General features: G+C 44.2%; 1 protein-coding gene across 1 annotated transcript in view; it reads left to right on the forward strand.

Annotated features, from left to right (window-relative positions):
• clasp1a (cytoplasmic linker associated protein 1a) overlaps nucleotides 1–13,069 on the forward strand; it is a 357,689-nt gene that overhangs the window by 248,772 nt on the left and 95,848 nt on the right. Inside the window, 3 exon segments of the mRNA XM_038790034.1 lie at nucleotides 5,460–5,623; nucleotides 8,831–8,909; nucleotides 9,987–10,130. Of these exon segments, the coding sequence (XP_038645962.1) occupies nucleotides 5,460–5,623; nucleotides 8,831–8,909; nucleotides 9,987–10,130 (387 nt within the window).

The raw sequence follows: 13,069 nt of genomic DNA on the forward strand, positions 1-13,069 counted from the left end.
GCTCGCCACTGGTGTCTGGCACAGCAGCCAGACCCAGTCCATAAAACCCTGCCCAAACTGCCCCAGGATCTCCCACAGGTACTCCTATTCCACCCAATCAAAGGCCTTCTCCACATCCTTGGCGACCACCACTTCCACCTCCCTTCCATCGGAGGGCATCATAATCATGTTTAGCAGCTGTCTGATGTTGGCCATTAGCTGCCTCCCTTTCACAAACCCCATCTGGTCCTCTCCTATCACCCCTGTAACACACTCTTCAATTCTCGAGGCCAAGATCTTTGGTGTCTACATTTAGATGGGAGATTGGCCTGTATGACCCGCATTGTTCCGGGTCCTTATCCCTCTTCAGGATAAGAGAGATCGAGGCCTGTGACATCATTGGGGGAGTACCTCTCGCTCCCTAGCTTCATTAAATGCCCTGACCAGCAGGGGCCCCAGCACTCCTGAAAGCCTTTTATAAAACTTCATCGGTACCCGTTGGGCCCTCGGGCCATGCCCGACTGCATTGCCTCCAGCCCATCCATCATTTTCATCAGCCCAATTGGGGCCTCTAGGCCCTCCACCAGCTCTTCTTCAACCCTCGTAAACTCCAGTCCCTCCAAAAACCACCTTATCCCCTCTACCCCGGCTGGGTGTTCCAACACGTACAGCCTACTATACAATTCCCTAAACACCCTGTTCACACCCGCTGGGTCCAAGATTGTGTTCCTCCCTCTATCCTTCACTTTCCCTATCTCCCTAGCCACCTCCCATTTCCTTAGCTGTGTGCTAACATCCTGCTAGCCTTCTCCCCATATTTATACACTCGCCTTTCTCAACTGCCCCACTGCCTTTCCTGTCGATAGCAACCCAAACTCCATCTGCAGCTTCTGTCGCTCCTTCAACAACCCCACTTCCGTTGGCTCCAAGTACCTCCTGTCTACTTGGAGAATCTCTTTCACTAGTCTATTCATCTCCGCCCGCTCAACCTTTTCCCTGTGGTAATAATAACCTTTTATTGTCACAAATATGAAGTTACTGTGAAAAGCCCCTAGTCGCCATATTCCGGCGCCTATTCGGGTAAGCTGCCAGGGGAATTGAACCCGCGTTGCTGTCCTTGTTCTGCAGCTGTCTAGCCCACTGAGCTAAACCAGCCCCTATGTGCCCTTACTGAGATAGACTCCCCTCTCACCACTGCCTTTAACACCTCCCATGCCGTGGCTGCCGAAACCTCCCCCATATCGTTTATCTCCACATATCTCCGAATGGCCTCCCTCACTCGTGTGCACACACCTCCTCCTCCGCTAATAGTCCTACATCTAATCTCCAGCACGGGCGATGGCCCCCCCCTCTGCTGACCTGTAAATCCACCCAGTGTGGGGCATGATCCGACACTATTATCCCAGAGTACTCGACATCAACCACCCCCGCCAGTAATATTCTATCCATGACGAAAAAGTTGGCCTTTGTGTACATAGGGTAGAAAAAGAAAACTCCTTTGTTCTTGGCTGCCCAAACCTCCACGGATCCCCTCCCATCTGTTCCATAAACCCCTTTAGTTCCTTCACAGCCGCTGACACCCTCCCTGTCTTCAAACTCTACTGATCCAGCCTTGGATCTATAACCGTATTAAAGTCCCCCCCCCCCACACACACACCCCATAATCAGCTGATGCGAGTCCAGATCAGGGTTCTTCCCCAATACCCGCCTCATAAACTCTACATCGATCAACCATAGCCCTTCCGAGGGTAGCCCTCAGCCCGCATCGCTTCAGACCCACCCTCGGGCATCTACCCTCTCCCTGTCACCTTTCGTCTGTCCCTCCCCTGTCAGCGTACTTCTGTCCCCCGCCCCCCCCACATCCCGTAACAAAATAACAGTCCCACCCCCCATCAACACACTCACCACCTGCTCACCCCCCACTGCGCTTTTGTGAGCTAGCCCGCCCAGCTAGCCTCGTAGCTCCATGGCGCACATGGCGCCAACTAATTCACCCCCCCACTCGACCATCCTCCTTGTACAAACTTTACAATCCCCAACAAACACGAAGAAGAAAAAGCAACCCACCATCCCCCATCAAGAACGAAACAAACACAAAGAAGAACAGAGCAATGGCCCCAAACATAGTGCAAAAGTGGTCCGTACAAACCAGAAGAAAACCAAAATACACAATATAAACACTCCCTCCAGAGTTCAATGTCCTCATTCTCCTGCCAGTCCATTGTCTCTAATAAATTCCATTGCCTCCTCTGGCGATCCAAAGTTGAGTTCCTCGCCTTCGTATGTTGCCCACAGGCGCACTGGGTGCAACATGCTGAACTTCACCCACTTCTTAAAGAGGGCTGACTTCACCCTATTGAAGCTCGCCCTTCTTTTAGCCAGCTCCGCACACAGGTCCGAGTAGACACACGGCTCACTGCCATGTTCAGCGCCTCGTCTGCCTGGCCCACCTCAGAATCTATTCCTTATCCAGCAACTGGTGCAATCGTACCTCGTCCTCGGCGGCTCGTTTCTCTGCGGCGTGCTCATAAGCGCCTTGTGCGCCCAGTCCACCTCCAAGGGCCGAGCGAACGCGCCTTCATCCAGCACCTTCACATATGCACCGCCGTCCACTCCCCCACTGCCCTCCGGCAGGCCCCTGATCCTCACATTCTGCCTGTGCAACCTATTCTCCAGGTCCTCCACTTTATCTTGCAGTCTCTTCTGTTGATCACTCATCAACCCCATATCTGCAGCCATCAAGGCGAGCTGCACCCTGTGCTCTCGCACCGCCTCCTCCACCTTCCGAATCACCTGGCCCTGAGCCTCTGACCTCATTTCCACGCAGTCAATCCTCGCCGTTATAGGATCCACCACCCTGGCCAAGTCCTTCAAGTTCTCCTTTGCTGGGCAAACTTCTCGTGGAGAAAGGTCACTAACTGCTCCTTCGACCACTGGGCTGGCAGGCTCGGACCCTGACCCTCCACCTCTTCTGCCGTGTCGCAGGCTCCACACCAGCTTTTAACAATTGTTCTCTCCTTTTTCAACCACTTCTGGTCCACTAATCCATAAACCGGTGTGAAACTTTTCTTCCACCTCTCCTGCACCCTTATACCATCACTCAGCTCCGCCGATAGCCAGGGAAAAGGTCCAAAAAGTCCACCACGGGCGGGAGTCACCAAATGTGCGATCACGCACTCCATGGTTGCAGCCGGAAGTACTGCAGCTAACCTTTTCAACAATCACTCGGATAAATTCATACCAAAGAACCTTTTAAAACTCCACCCACTTCCATGATGGACTGTTCTTAAACCAGCCTTTAAATTAATTATCCCTCATTTACAATTTATTTTTTGATCTGATGAAGTTGCTTGGTAGTACAGAACTTGAGTGTTGATGAAAAATGAGACATGTGTCTTGCACTCATCAAGAGACTGCAAGAATACCAGTATAAGGCAAAAATAATCCTTTAAGAAGAGAATGCTGATTGGCTGGTAAATGTGCTCTGATTGATAAGAGGCATTTTCAAGGAAAATGTTCAATTGTTGGTGACTGACTGATAACTACCAAGCATTGTTTGCAATTCAAACCAGGCTGTGCGACCCTGACTGGTCGGGGCATTGCCCTGGGTACAGATCAGTGAATGGCTGTCACTTATTTCGTTTAGCTATGTGTGCCTGCAAAGAACCTGGCACTGTGCATTAATAAAAGTAGCTTCCAGTTCATGCAAATGAAACAAAACTTCTCTTCGGACTACACTTTATTACAAGCATTGCAGACATCACATCTCCAGCTTTTTCGGCTAAGTAAGCCCACCTGCTGTTTTGTAATTCTCTTTTCTGACCTTTCTAACCTATAACTTAAAATGTATATTCTAAAACTCATGAAACATTTGCTGGCCTGCCTTCTATCGTTGAGCATTGGCACACTGAAGATATCTGCAGAATATCTTTCTGAATATTAGGAACATCAACTGAAATTTAGTAGGTACTGTCAGATCTTTGTTTAATTGGGTTCTTTATGCGACATTGATATTGTAGCAGTTTTGAAATATTTGGAGCCCAGTGATAGGAGGCATTTTGAGGTCTCTTTGTTGTTTTCTTCCATGAAATGAATACAGTTGATTTTCACCAGGTGGGGGCAACATAACCTGTATTTTAGCTGCTTCTTTAGTTAAGTGGGCAGATCTTTTCATTTGAAATTATCTTTTAATTTTTGACAATTGTACAATTTTCAGTGTGAACTAATGGATACTACACTGTTTAAATTTTTTTTAGCTTCAAATTCATATGGCTAATTCTGATTTCTGGGATGGCGGGACTGACATACGAGGAGAGATTGAGTCAGTTAGGAATATATTCGCTGGAGGTCGGAAGAATTGGGGGGGGGGGGGGGGGGGGGGAGAGTGGATAGAAACTTACAAAATTCGAACAGGACTAGACAGGATAGATCCAGGAAGGATGTTCATGACGGCAGGGAAGTCTAGAACCAGGAATCATAGTCTAAGCATGCAGGGTAAACCATTTAGGACTGAGATGAGGAGAAATTTCTTCAACCAGAGAGTGGTGAGCCTGTGAAATTCTGCCATCATAAGAGGCTATGAACATTGTATGTTTTCAGAAAGGAGTTTGGTATGGCTCTTGAGGCTAATTGGAACAAAAGGATATAGAACATAGAACAGTACAGCACAGAACAGACCCTTCGGCCCTCGATGTTGTGCCGAGCAATGATCACCCTACTCAAACCCACGTATCCACCCTATACCCGTAACCCAACAACACCCCCCCCCACTTTGTTTAGGACACTACGGGCAATTTAGCATGGCCAATCCACCTAACCCGCACATCTTTGGACTGTGGGAGGAAACCGGAGCACCCGGAGGAAACCCACGCACACACTGGGAGGACGTGCAGACTCCGCACAGACAGTGACCCAGCCGGGAATCGAACCTGGGACCCTGGAACTGTGAAGCATTTATGCTAACCACCATGCTACCGTGCTGCCCACAGTTACTGTGAAAAGCCCCTAGTCGCCACATTCCGGTGATGGGGAGGCTGTTGCGGGAATTGAACCGTGCTGCTGGCCTGCCTTGGTCTGCTTTCAAAGCTAGTGATTTAGCCCTGTGCTAAACCAGCCCCTATAGAGGAAAGTGGGAACAGGTTACTGAGTTGGATGATCAGCCATGATAATGAACGGTGGAGCAGGCTCGAAGGGCTGAATGGCCTTCTCTTGTTTTTTATGTTTAAAGAATAATACTAGCACAGAATAGAGCTCTTCAATTTTATGTCCAACCATCTGTCTGGATGTTCTTTTCTTCCACTTCAAAAGAAGCTGTTCCTTCTTAACTTCATTTGTCATTACTTAAAAATTATTTTTGTGAAATAATTTACCAGGCTCTTCCTACAGACTTTGTCTGTTTCAAATTGCTTTCTTGATACATGGCACTGTCATTACTCCTGAATGCCAGCAAATATCATGATGCGTACTTCTTTGTATTTTAGGTATTCAGCATGTTTTTGGAAACTCTAGTAGATTTCATCATCATCCACAAGGAAGACCTACAGGATTGGCTGTTTGTGCTCCTGACTCAGCTTTTGAAGAAGATGGGTGCTGATTTGCTCGGTTCTGTACAGGCCAAGGTTCAGAAGGCACTAGATGTCACCAGGTCAGACCAGGGATATGGCCGTTTCTTTTAACTCTTAGTTTATGTACATCTTCAATGCACCTTTGTACAAATTATTTTTGTTGACATTCTCTGTGTAATTTGATTGGGTGGTGACTCCTGTGCATAAGAAATAGGAGCAGATATAGTCTGTTTCGCCCCTCGAGGCTGCTCCATCTTCGATAAGATTGTAGCTGATCATCTACCTCAACTCCATTTTTCCATTTGCCTTAATTTGTTTGCCAAAAACTCTGGGTCTTTGACCTGATTGTGCTCAATGACTGAGCATTCACCGTTCTATGTGAGAGAATCATAGAGATTCATGATGGCTTTGAATGAATACGTTTTTCCTCATAGTCATGTTCCTTTCTGATCTATGATTGCAGTCTGTTTCTCAAGGTGATTTAGTAATGGTGCATTGAACAGAAGCCTGGCAGAGCATCTCCATTGTAAGTCTCAGCAGCTGACTAATAGCCAAGAGCTTACTGAGCCTTGTGATCCAGGAAAAGTAAGCCCTGAATGAGGAAACCCTGCCTCCCTTTATATTGTCTAGTGCGTCTGAGATGGGAGAACTGCACTCCTAATGCTGATGGCAGATTATCAATCTAAAATTACCTTTACGTAAATTATAATACATTGGTCAAAAGAATATCATTTATTTTGTTCTGAATACCAGTCCTAATTTAAATTTTAATTCACTGTACCTCTAGCATTCAGTTGCTTCAATACCTAATTTCTCTTGACATTTAATTTTCTGGCTTCTGAAGGCTAACATGTCAATCTGGCTTCACAAACACTTTTTACATATGAGTGGACTGCCTTGGCTGTCTGACTTCCCAACTGTGGGACATGTTTCCTGAAACTTTCAGGGCCCCAAAATGATGAGCTAATTCGCCAGCTGCTGCAGAGTCTTGCATTGTTGATCAATCAACTGTATTCTTGCATTTTCTTGAACTGGCTGCCCTGGAAAGTCAGTTATGTTCTCCCATCCGGCCTATTTCCAAATGTCCTCCAACTCGATGAAACTATTGAGAAAACATGTTTTGAATTTTATAATCCATACTGGATTCTCATGAAAATGTTGTGAGGGCGTCATCACCACAACCTTCTCGGCCCAAGTTAGATAGGATGCCTTGTTATTAATTGAAGAGCACCTAGAAATTCAGAATTATGTTAATACTCCGTACTATTGGATCTGAAATAAGATCCATGACCATAACTGTGGGTGTTTGGTGCCAAATTTCAACAAAGTTTTAATGTGTCAGCCCTGGCTCAGTTGGTAGCAATGTCACCTCACTCTGAAGATTTCAGGCTCAAGTCCCATTTCAAAGAGCTGATCATAATCTAGACTTTGTGGCACTGAGGCAATGTTACATGGTTTGTGCTGCCACCTTTCAGGCAAGTTGTTAAAACAAAGACCCGGTCTGTTAGCTATCAAAGATCCCATGGCACTATTTTGAGTCATAGATATATTGCATCTGGAGTCCCATATAAGCCAGACCGGGTAAAGACTGATTTCCTTCCCTAAAAACATTTGTGAACCAGTTGGGTTTTTTGACAATCGGCAATGGTTTCATGGTTATCACGCAAGGAGGCCATTCAGCCTGATGTCGGTGTTAGCTGCCTACAAGAGCAACTCCGCTCACTCTCCCACCTTTCTCCAAAATTATTTTCCTTTGTATAATTATCCAATACCCTTTTGCAAACCACAATTGTATCTGCCTGCACCACGCTATTGGACAGTGCATTCTAGATCCTAATCACTTGCTGCACAAAAAAGATTACCTCATGGTGCTTTTGCTTCATCTACTAATTACCTTAAATCAGTGTCTCTGGTTCTTGACTTCCTTCTTGAAAACCTCTATCAAATCTGCTCATTTCTTTCTAATGCAAGGAGAGTAGCCCCAGTTTCTCCAATCTATTCATGGAACTGAAGTTCCTCGTTCCTGGAACCATTCTCTTGAATCTTCTCCAATGCCTCCACATCTTTCCTCCAGTGTTGTGCCAGAAATGATCGCAATACTCCAGTTGTGCCCGAACCAGTCCTTACTTATGTACTTACGTCCCTATTAATAAATCCCAGTATCCCGAATATTGTATTAACAGCCCTGTCAGCTTTGATGAGTTGTTCTCAACAGCCCTGCCAGCTTTGATGAGTTGTGCGCATCCCTCTGCTCTTGCACCTATGTTAGAATTGTGTCCTTCACTTTGAATTGCCTCTCTTATTCTTCTGACCATAATGAATCACTGCACACTTTTCTGTGCAAATTTTCATGTGGCAAGTCCATCGTTTCACCAACCCATCTATCCTCAGTTCACAATATTAACAGGTCATGAAAATGTGCCTTTACACCCAAGTTTCGATCATTACTATGTATCAAGAAATGTAACGGTCCTAACATAGAAGAAAAGTGGGGTAGTTATCCCCAGTGGCCTGACCAAAATTTATCCCTTAACCAACATCACTAATGAAAGATACCTGGTCGTTATCAGATTGCTGCCCATGGGAATTTGTTCTGAGGAAATTGGCTGCTGCGTTTCATATGCTGCAGCAAAGTCTAAGGGCCAGATTTTCCCCTTTGATGGCGGAAATCATGATTAGGAGATTTACCGCCGTCATGATCCTGCTTCCTGCCCAGTTGGAATTGGGACTGTCACCACCCAAAGCAGACGCAAGACACTCCATTTGCTGGGAGACCGGCCCAGTTCTGCACTTGAGTGTTAGACATCCTGGCTCTAGGGGCAGCACGGCGGTGCAGTGGTTAGCACTGCCACCTCATGGCGCTGAGGACCAGGTTCAATCCTTGCCCCGGGTCACTGTCCATGTGGAATTTGCACATTCTCCCCATGTCTACATTTGCCTCACCCCCACAAACCAAAAGATGTGCAGGATATGTGGCTTAGCCATGCCCCTTAATTGGAAAAGAAAATTGGGGAATCTAAATTTGTAAAAAAAAAAAGACATCTCCCTGCCCCGCAAAGGGGAATGGGGGTGAGTGAGAAAGGACAAAATGAAACATCTTTGGGATGGAGACGAAGAGTGATGAAATGGCAAAAGGAATGATGGTGGGCAGCAAAAGGGAATGGTAATGTTTTCGTTTGACAGCATTTATAATATAATCGAATGTTACAACAGGGTGTACTTCAACATTGAGTCTGCAATGATAAATTTGTGAACGCTGAAATACTAACTCCTTTTTTTACTTGTAGAGAGTCCTTCCCATTTGATCAGCAGTTCAATATTCTTATGCGTTTTATTGTGGATCAAACTCAAACGCCTAACCTCAAGGTTGGTATAAAAATATCCAGTGCTATACTTAATATCCTGGAAAAATGATTTGAATTAATATTTCAAACTTTACTTAAAATAGCTAGCATGTACTAGTACTAGCTTGAGATTTAACAGCAATTAAAATTTCTGAACTGGTTCAAAAGAGGGGATTGAGATGATCCAATTCAGATTTATGAAATATATTGCATGTGCAGAGAAGTAGTTTGACATTTTTGTCCTTACTGTATAGTCAGGGTACCATTAATAAAAGCAAATTACTGCGGATGCTGGAATCTGAAACGAAAGGGAAAATGCTGGAAAATCTCAGCAAGTCTGGCAGCATCTGTAGGGAGAGGAAAGAGCTAACGTTGCGAGTCAGATGACTCTTTGTCAGAGTCATCTGACTCGAAACGTTAGCTCTTTTCTCTCCCTACAGATGCTGCCAGACTTGCTGAGATTTTCCAGCATTTTCCCTTTCGTCAGCGTACCATTTCCTGATTTCTGCCAAATTCTGTCATGGATCACAGACTGATATTTGGCAGGATAGAGCTGGATAGATTTTGATGGCTAAACATTGAAATGAGAAGTAAAACTGCTATTTGGATATGCTCCTTCATTGTGACGTAAAATATTCTCCACCCTACTTATATTCTTGTGTCTATCTCTTTGCCATGATATTGGTAGATGCCTGTAAGCAAAGTCTTGAGAAGGAAAGGTACAGCTTGTGGAGGAGAGGGAATAATAATTATATATAGCTAAATACATTTTGTGTAGAGACCTTTTTTTGAGCAGTAACTGAAATAAATTGGTTGGTCTACAATTTGTTGTATCAGAGTTATTCTCTTGTGCCCAGAGTTGATTTATATGGCATATTCCACTTGACATTTAAAATTTGAGCGTTTAGGCTAGTGACTAAAACTTATTTTAATATTTACGTCTATAGCTTTTGCAGATTAATTGAGAATAAATGTTGTTTGCATGCAATCTATTAGGTGAATTTTTTTCAATGACCCCTTTCATTTTATCTTTACATGTTCTGTCCAATCAGTCATGTTTCAGACCTACTTTATTTTGTTCATATACTTTTGTTTGAAGGTTAAAGTTGCAATCTTGAAGTACATTGAGAGACTGGCACGGCAGATGGACCCAGCCGATTTTGTTAATTCCAGTGAGACCCGCCTTGCTGTTTCCCGAATCATAACCTGGACAACCGAACCAAAGAGCTCTGATGTGAGAAAGGTAGGTAGTTTAAGATAGCTTAGAATTTTATGAACTCAAGTACAGTAGGCTGAATGGCCTCCTCCTGTGCTCTATGGTTCTGTGGTTTCCTGTTCATTACTTTGCTGCTATCTATGGTTGTATGCAAACCTCAAGACAGCAGTGTAATTCACTATAAAATAGATTTGTTTTAATTCTCTCTGATGAACCGTAGCATTTCAATTCTGGCTGTATTTATTCCTTGCTGCATAAAGTCTATAAAATGAATTTGTAAGCCAAGTAGACAGTGTTAAAATGAATACTAACTCAATAATTAAAAATCTGGGGTTGATAGATTTTTGCTAGGGAATATGGTGCCAAGATAGATAAATGAAATTACGAATACTGATTAACCATGATCCAAGCAGATGAATGTCCTACTTATATTCCTTGCTCCTATGTCCACATGCTGGCCCATGATTGATAATTAGGATACAGATTAACCATGACCTAAATAAATGGTGGAACTGATTCCAGGGGCTGAATGGCCTACCTTGTTCCTCTGCTCTCTGTTCCTATAAATCTATTTGTCCTTGTGTAACCTTATTTTGGCTGTAACCTCTTAGTCAATTGGGAGTGTTTAATATTGAGATCCACATGTTATTTCTAAAAAGGATATCAGTTGATTAAGCCATTAGTTATCTATGTTGATACTAAGTTGTAGTAAATGGAAAGCTATTTATTTGGATTGTTCGTCTAAGGCAGGGGTGGGCAAACTACGGCCCGCGGGCCGCATGCGGCCCGCCAAAGGCCTTTATGCGGCCCACCAAGATCAAGTCATAAAAAATTTTTTTTTTTTTAATAAGGTTAATGTGGGGGGCTGTTGGGTTACTGGTATAGGGTGGATACGTTGACTTGAGTAGGGTGATCATTGCTCGGCACAACATCGAGGGCCGAAGGGCCTGTTCTGTGCTGTACTGTTCTATGTTCTATATGAGGCGCCCAGAATCATAACCAGGTGAAGCGCCATTTTTGAAAAGTAGAGATAAAGAGGGCTAAAGGCAGGATGCCGCCGGGGGAAGCGCTGAGGTATATGCCGCACGCTAATTGGTTACAACCGGGACTATTAATACTATGCGGCCCTTTAAAATTGTGAATTTCTGAATGTGGCCCTTGCACGGAAAAGTTTGCCCACCTCTGGTCTAAGGCTAAACATGTCTACATCTTGGCTATTGCAACCAAAGTTATGGGGGAGATTTTAAGGGGAGATTTTAACTCACTCAAGACCTGTTAATTTACTCAGTAAAATCAGATGTCTGCTTGTTAATCAAGCTATTATAAATTGGTAGCTCTAGGCCATTCTTATATCTGCTAAGATCATGATTAAATCAGTAAAGGGTGTCCTCCCATGGATTTTGTTCTTAAATGTCTTGAATGAAAATCAGATTAACTCATTTAGCCAGAGTAAACTTAAAGTATAATTTTATAATCCAAAGTTTATTTCATTACATTTTTGTCATTTCTGAAATAGTTAATGGAAAAACAATTGCAGAGGAATATTAAAATGTCATGTTGTGAATTTATTTTTCGGTACTTAGTACTTAGTGGATGCATTGGTGGTCATCTTCCAGGATTCGGTTGACTGCAGAACAGTTCCTGCAGATTGGAGGGTGGCTAATGTAACTCCACTATTTAAAAAGGGAGGTCGAGAGAAAGCAGGGAATTATAGACCAGTAAGCCTGACGTCAGTAGTGGGGAAAATTACAGGATCCATTATCAATGATTTTACAGTGGAGCACTTTGAAAACAGTGGCAGGATCGGACAGAGTCAGCATGGATTTATGAAGGGGAAATCCATGCTTGACAAATCTACTGGAATTCTTCAGGATGTAACTAATCGAATTGATGAAGGGGAGCCAGTGGATATGGTGTATTTGGACTATCAGACAAAGTCCCACATAAAAGATTAGCGAATAAAATTAAAGCACTTGGGTTTGGGGGTAGTGTATTGAGATGGATAGAAAACTGGTTGGCAGACAGGAAACAAAGAGTATGAATTAACGGGCCTTTTTCAAATTGGCAGCCTGTGACTAGTGGGTAACCGCAGGGATCGATGCTAGGACCCCAGCTATTCACAATATATAGTAATGATTTAGATAAGGGACCAAATGTCTTATCTCCAAATTTGCAAATGACAGCAAGTCGGGTGGGAGGGTGAGCTGTGAGGAGAATGCTCAGTGGTTAGCACTGTTGCTTCACAGCGCCAGGGTCCCAGGTTCGATTCCCGGCTTAGGTCACAGTCTGTGCAGAATATGCACGCTCTCCCCATGCCTGCGTGGGTTTCCTTCGGCGCTCCAGTTTCCTCCCACAAGGCCCGAAAGACGTGCTTCTAGGTGAATTGAACATTCTGAATTCTTCTTCAGTGTACCGAAAGTCGTCCGAGTGTGGTGACTAGGGGATTTTCACAGTAACTTCATTGCAGTGTTAATGTAAGCCTACAATGTGACACTAATAAAGATTATTATTAATCCATCCCCTCTGTCATATTCTCTGTTTCTCCTTTATAACTACCTGCCTCACTCGCAGTCACACCTTGCTATCCCTGACCACTGGTCAAATTTGTGGTACATAATTTCCTGAAACAAAGCGTCCAGGTAACTCTCCCCCTCCCGGATGTGCCGCAGTGTATGAAGCTCAGACACTAGCTCATCGACTCTTGAGCTGAAATTCCTCGAGCAACAAAACTTGCTGCAGATTGATCACTGCACACTGCAGCTCGCAATGGGATCTACCAGCTCCCTCATCATGCAGCTACAGCACATTGCCTGCCGTGCCATCTCTACTTAGTTAATTAATTTGTTTTTCAATGTTTTTTTTAAATTTAGTGCAGATTCATACCAGACAATCTGGTTACAGTTTTCCTATGATGTCACTTTTCCCATACCAGCCTCCCCGGACAGGCGCCGGAATGTGGCGACTAG

Source organism: Scyliorhinus canicula, chromosome 2, assembly GCF_902713615.1.
Source record: "Scyliorhinus canicula chromosome 2, sScyCan1.1, whole genome shotgun sequence".
In the NCBI taxonomy this organism is placed as follows: Eukaryota; Metazoa; Chordata; class Chondrichthyes; order Carcharhiniformes; family Scyliorhinidae; genus Scyliorhinus; species Scyliorhinus canicula.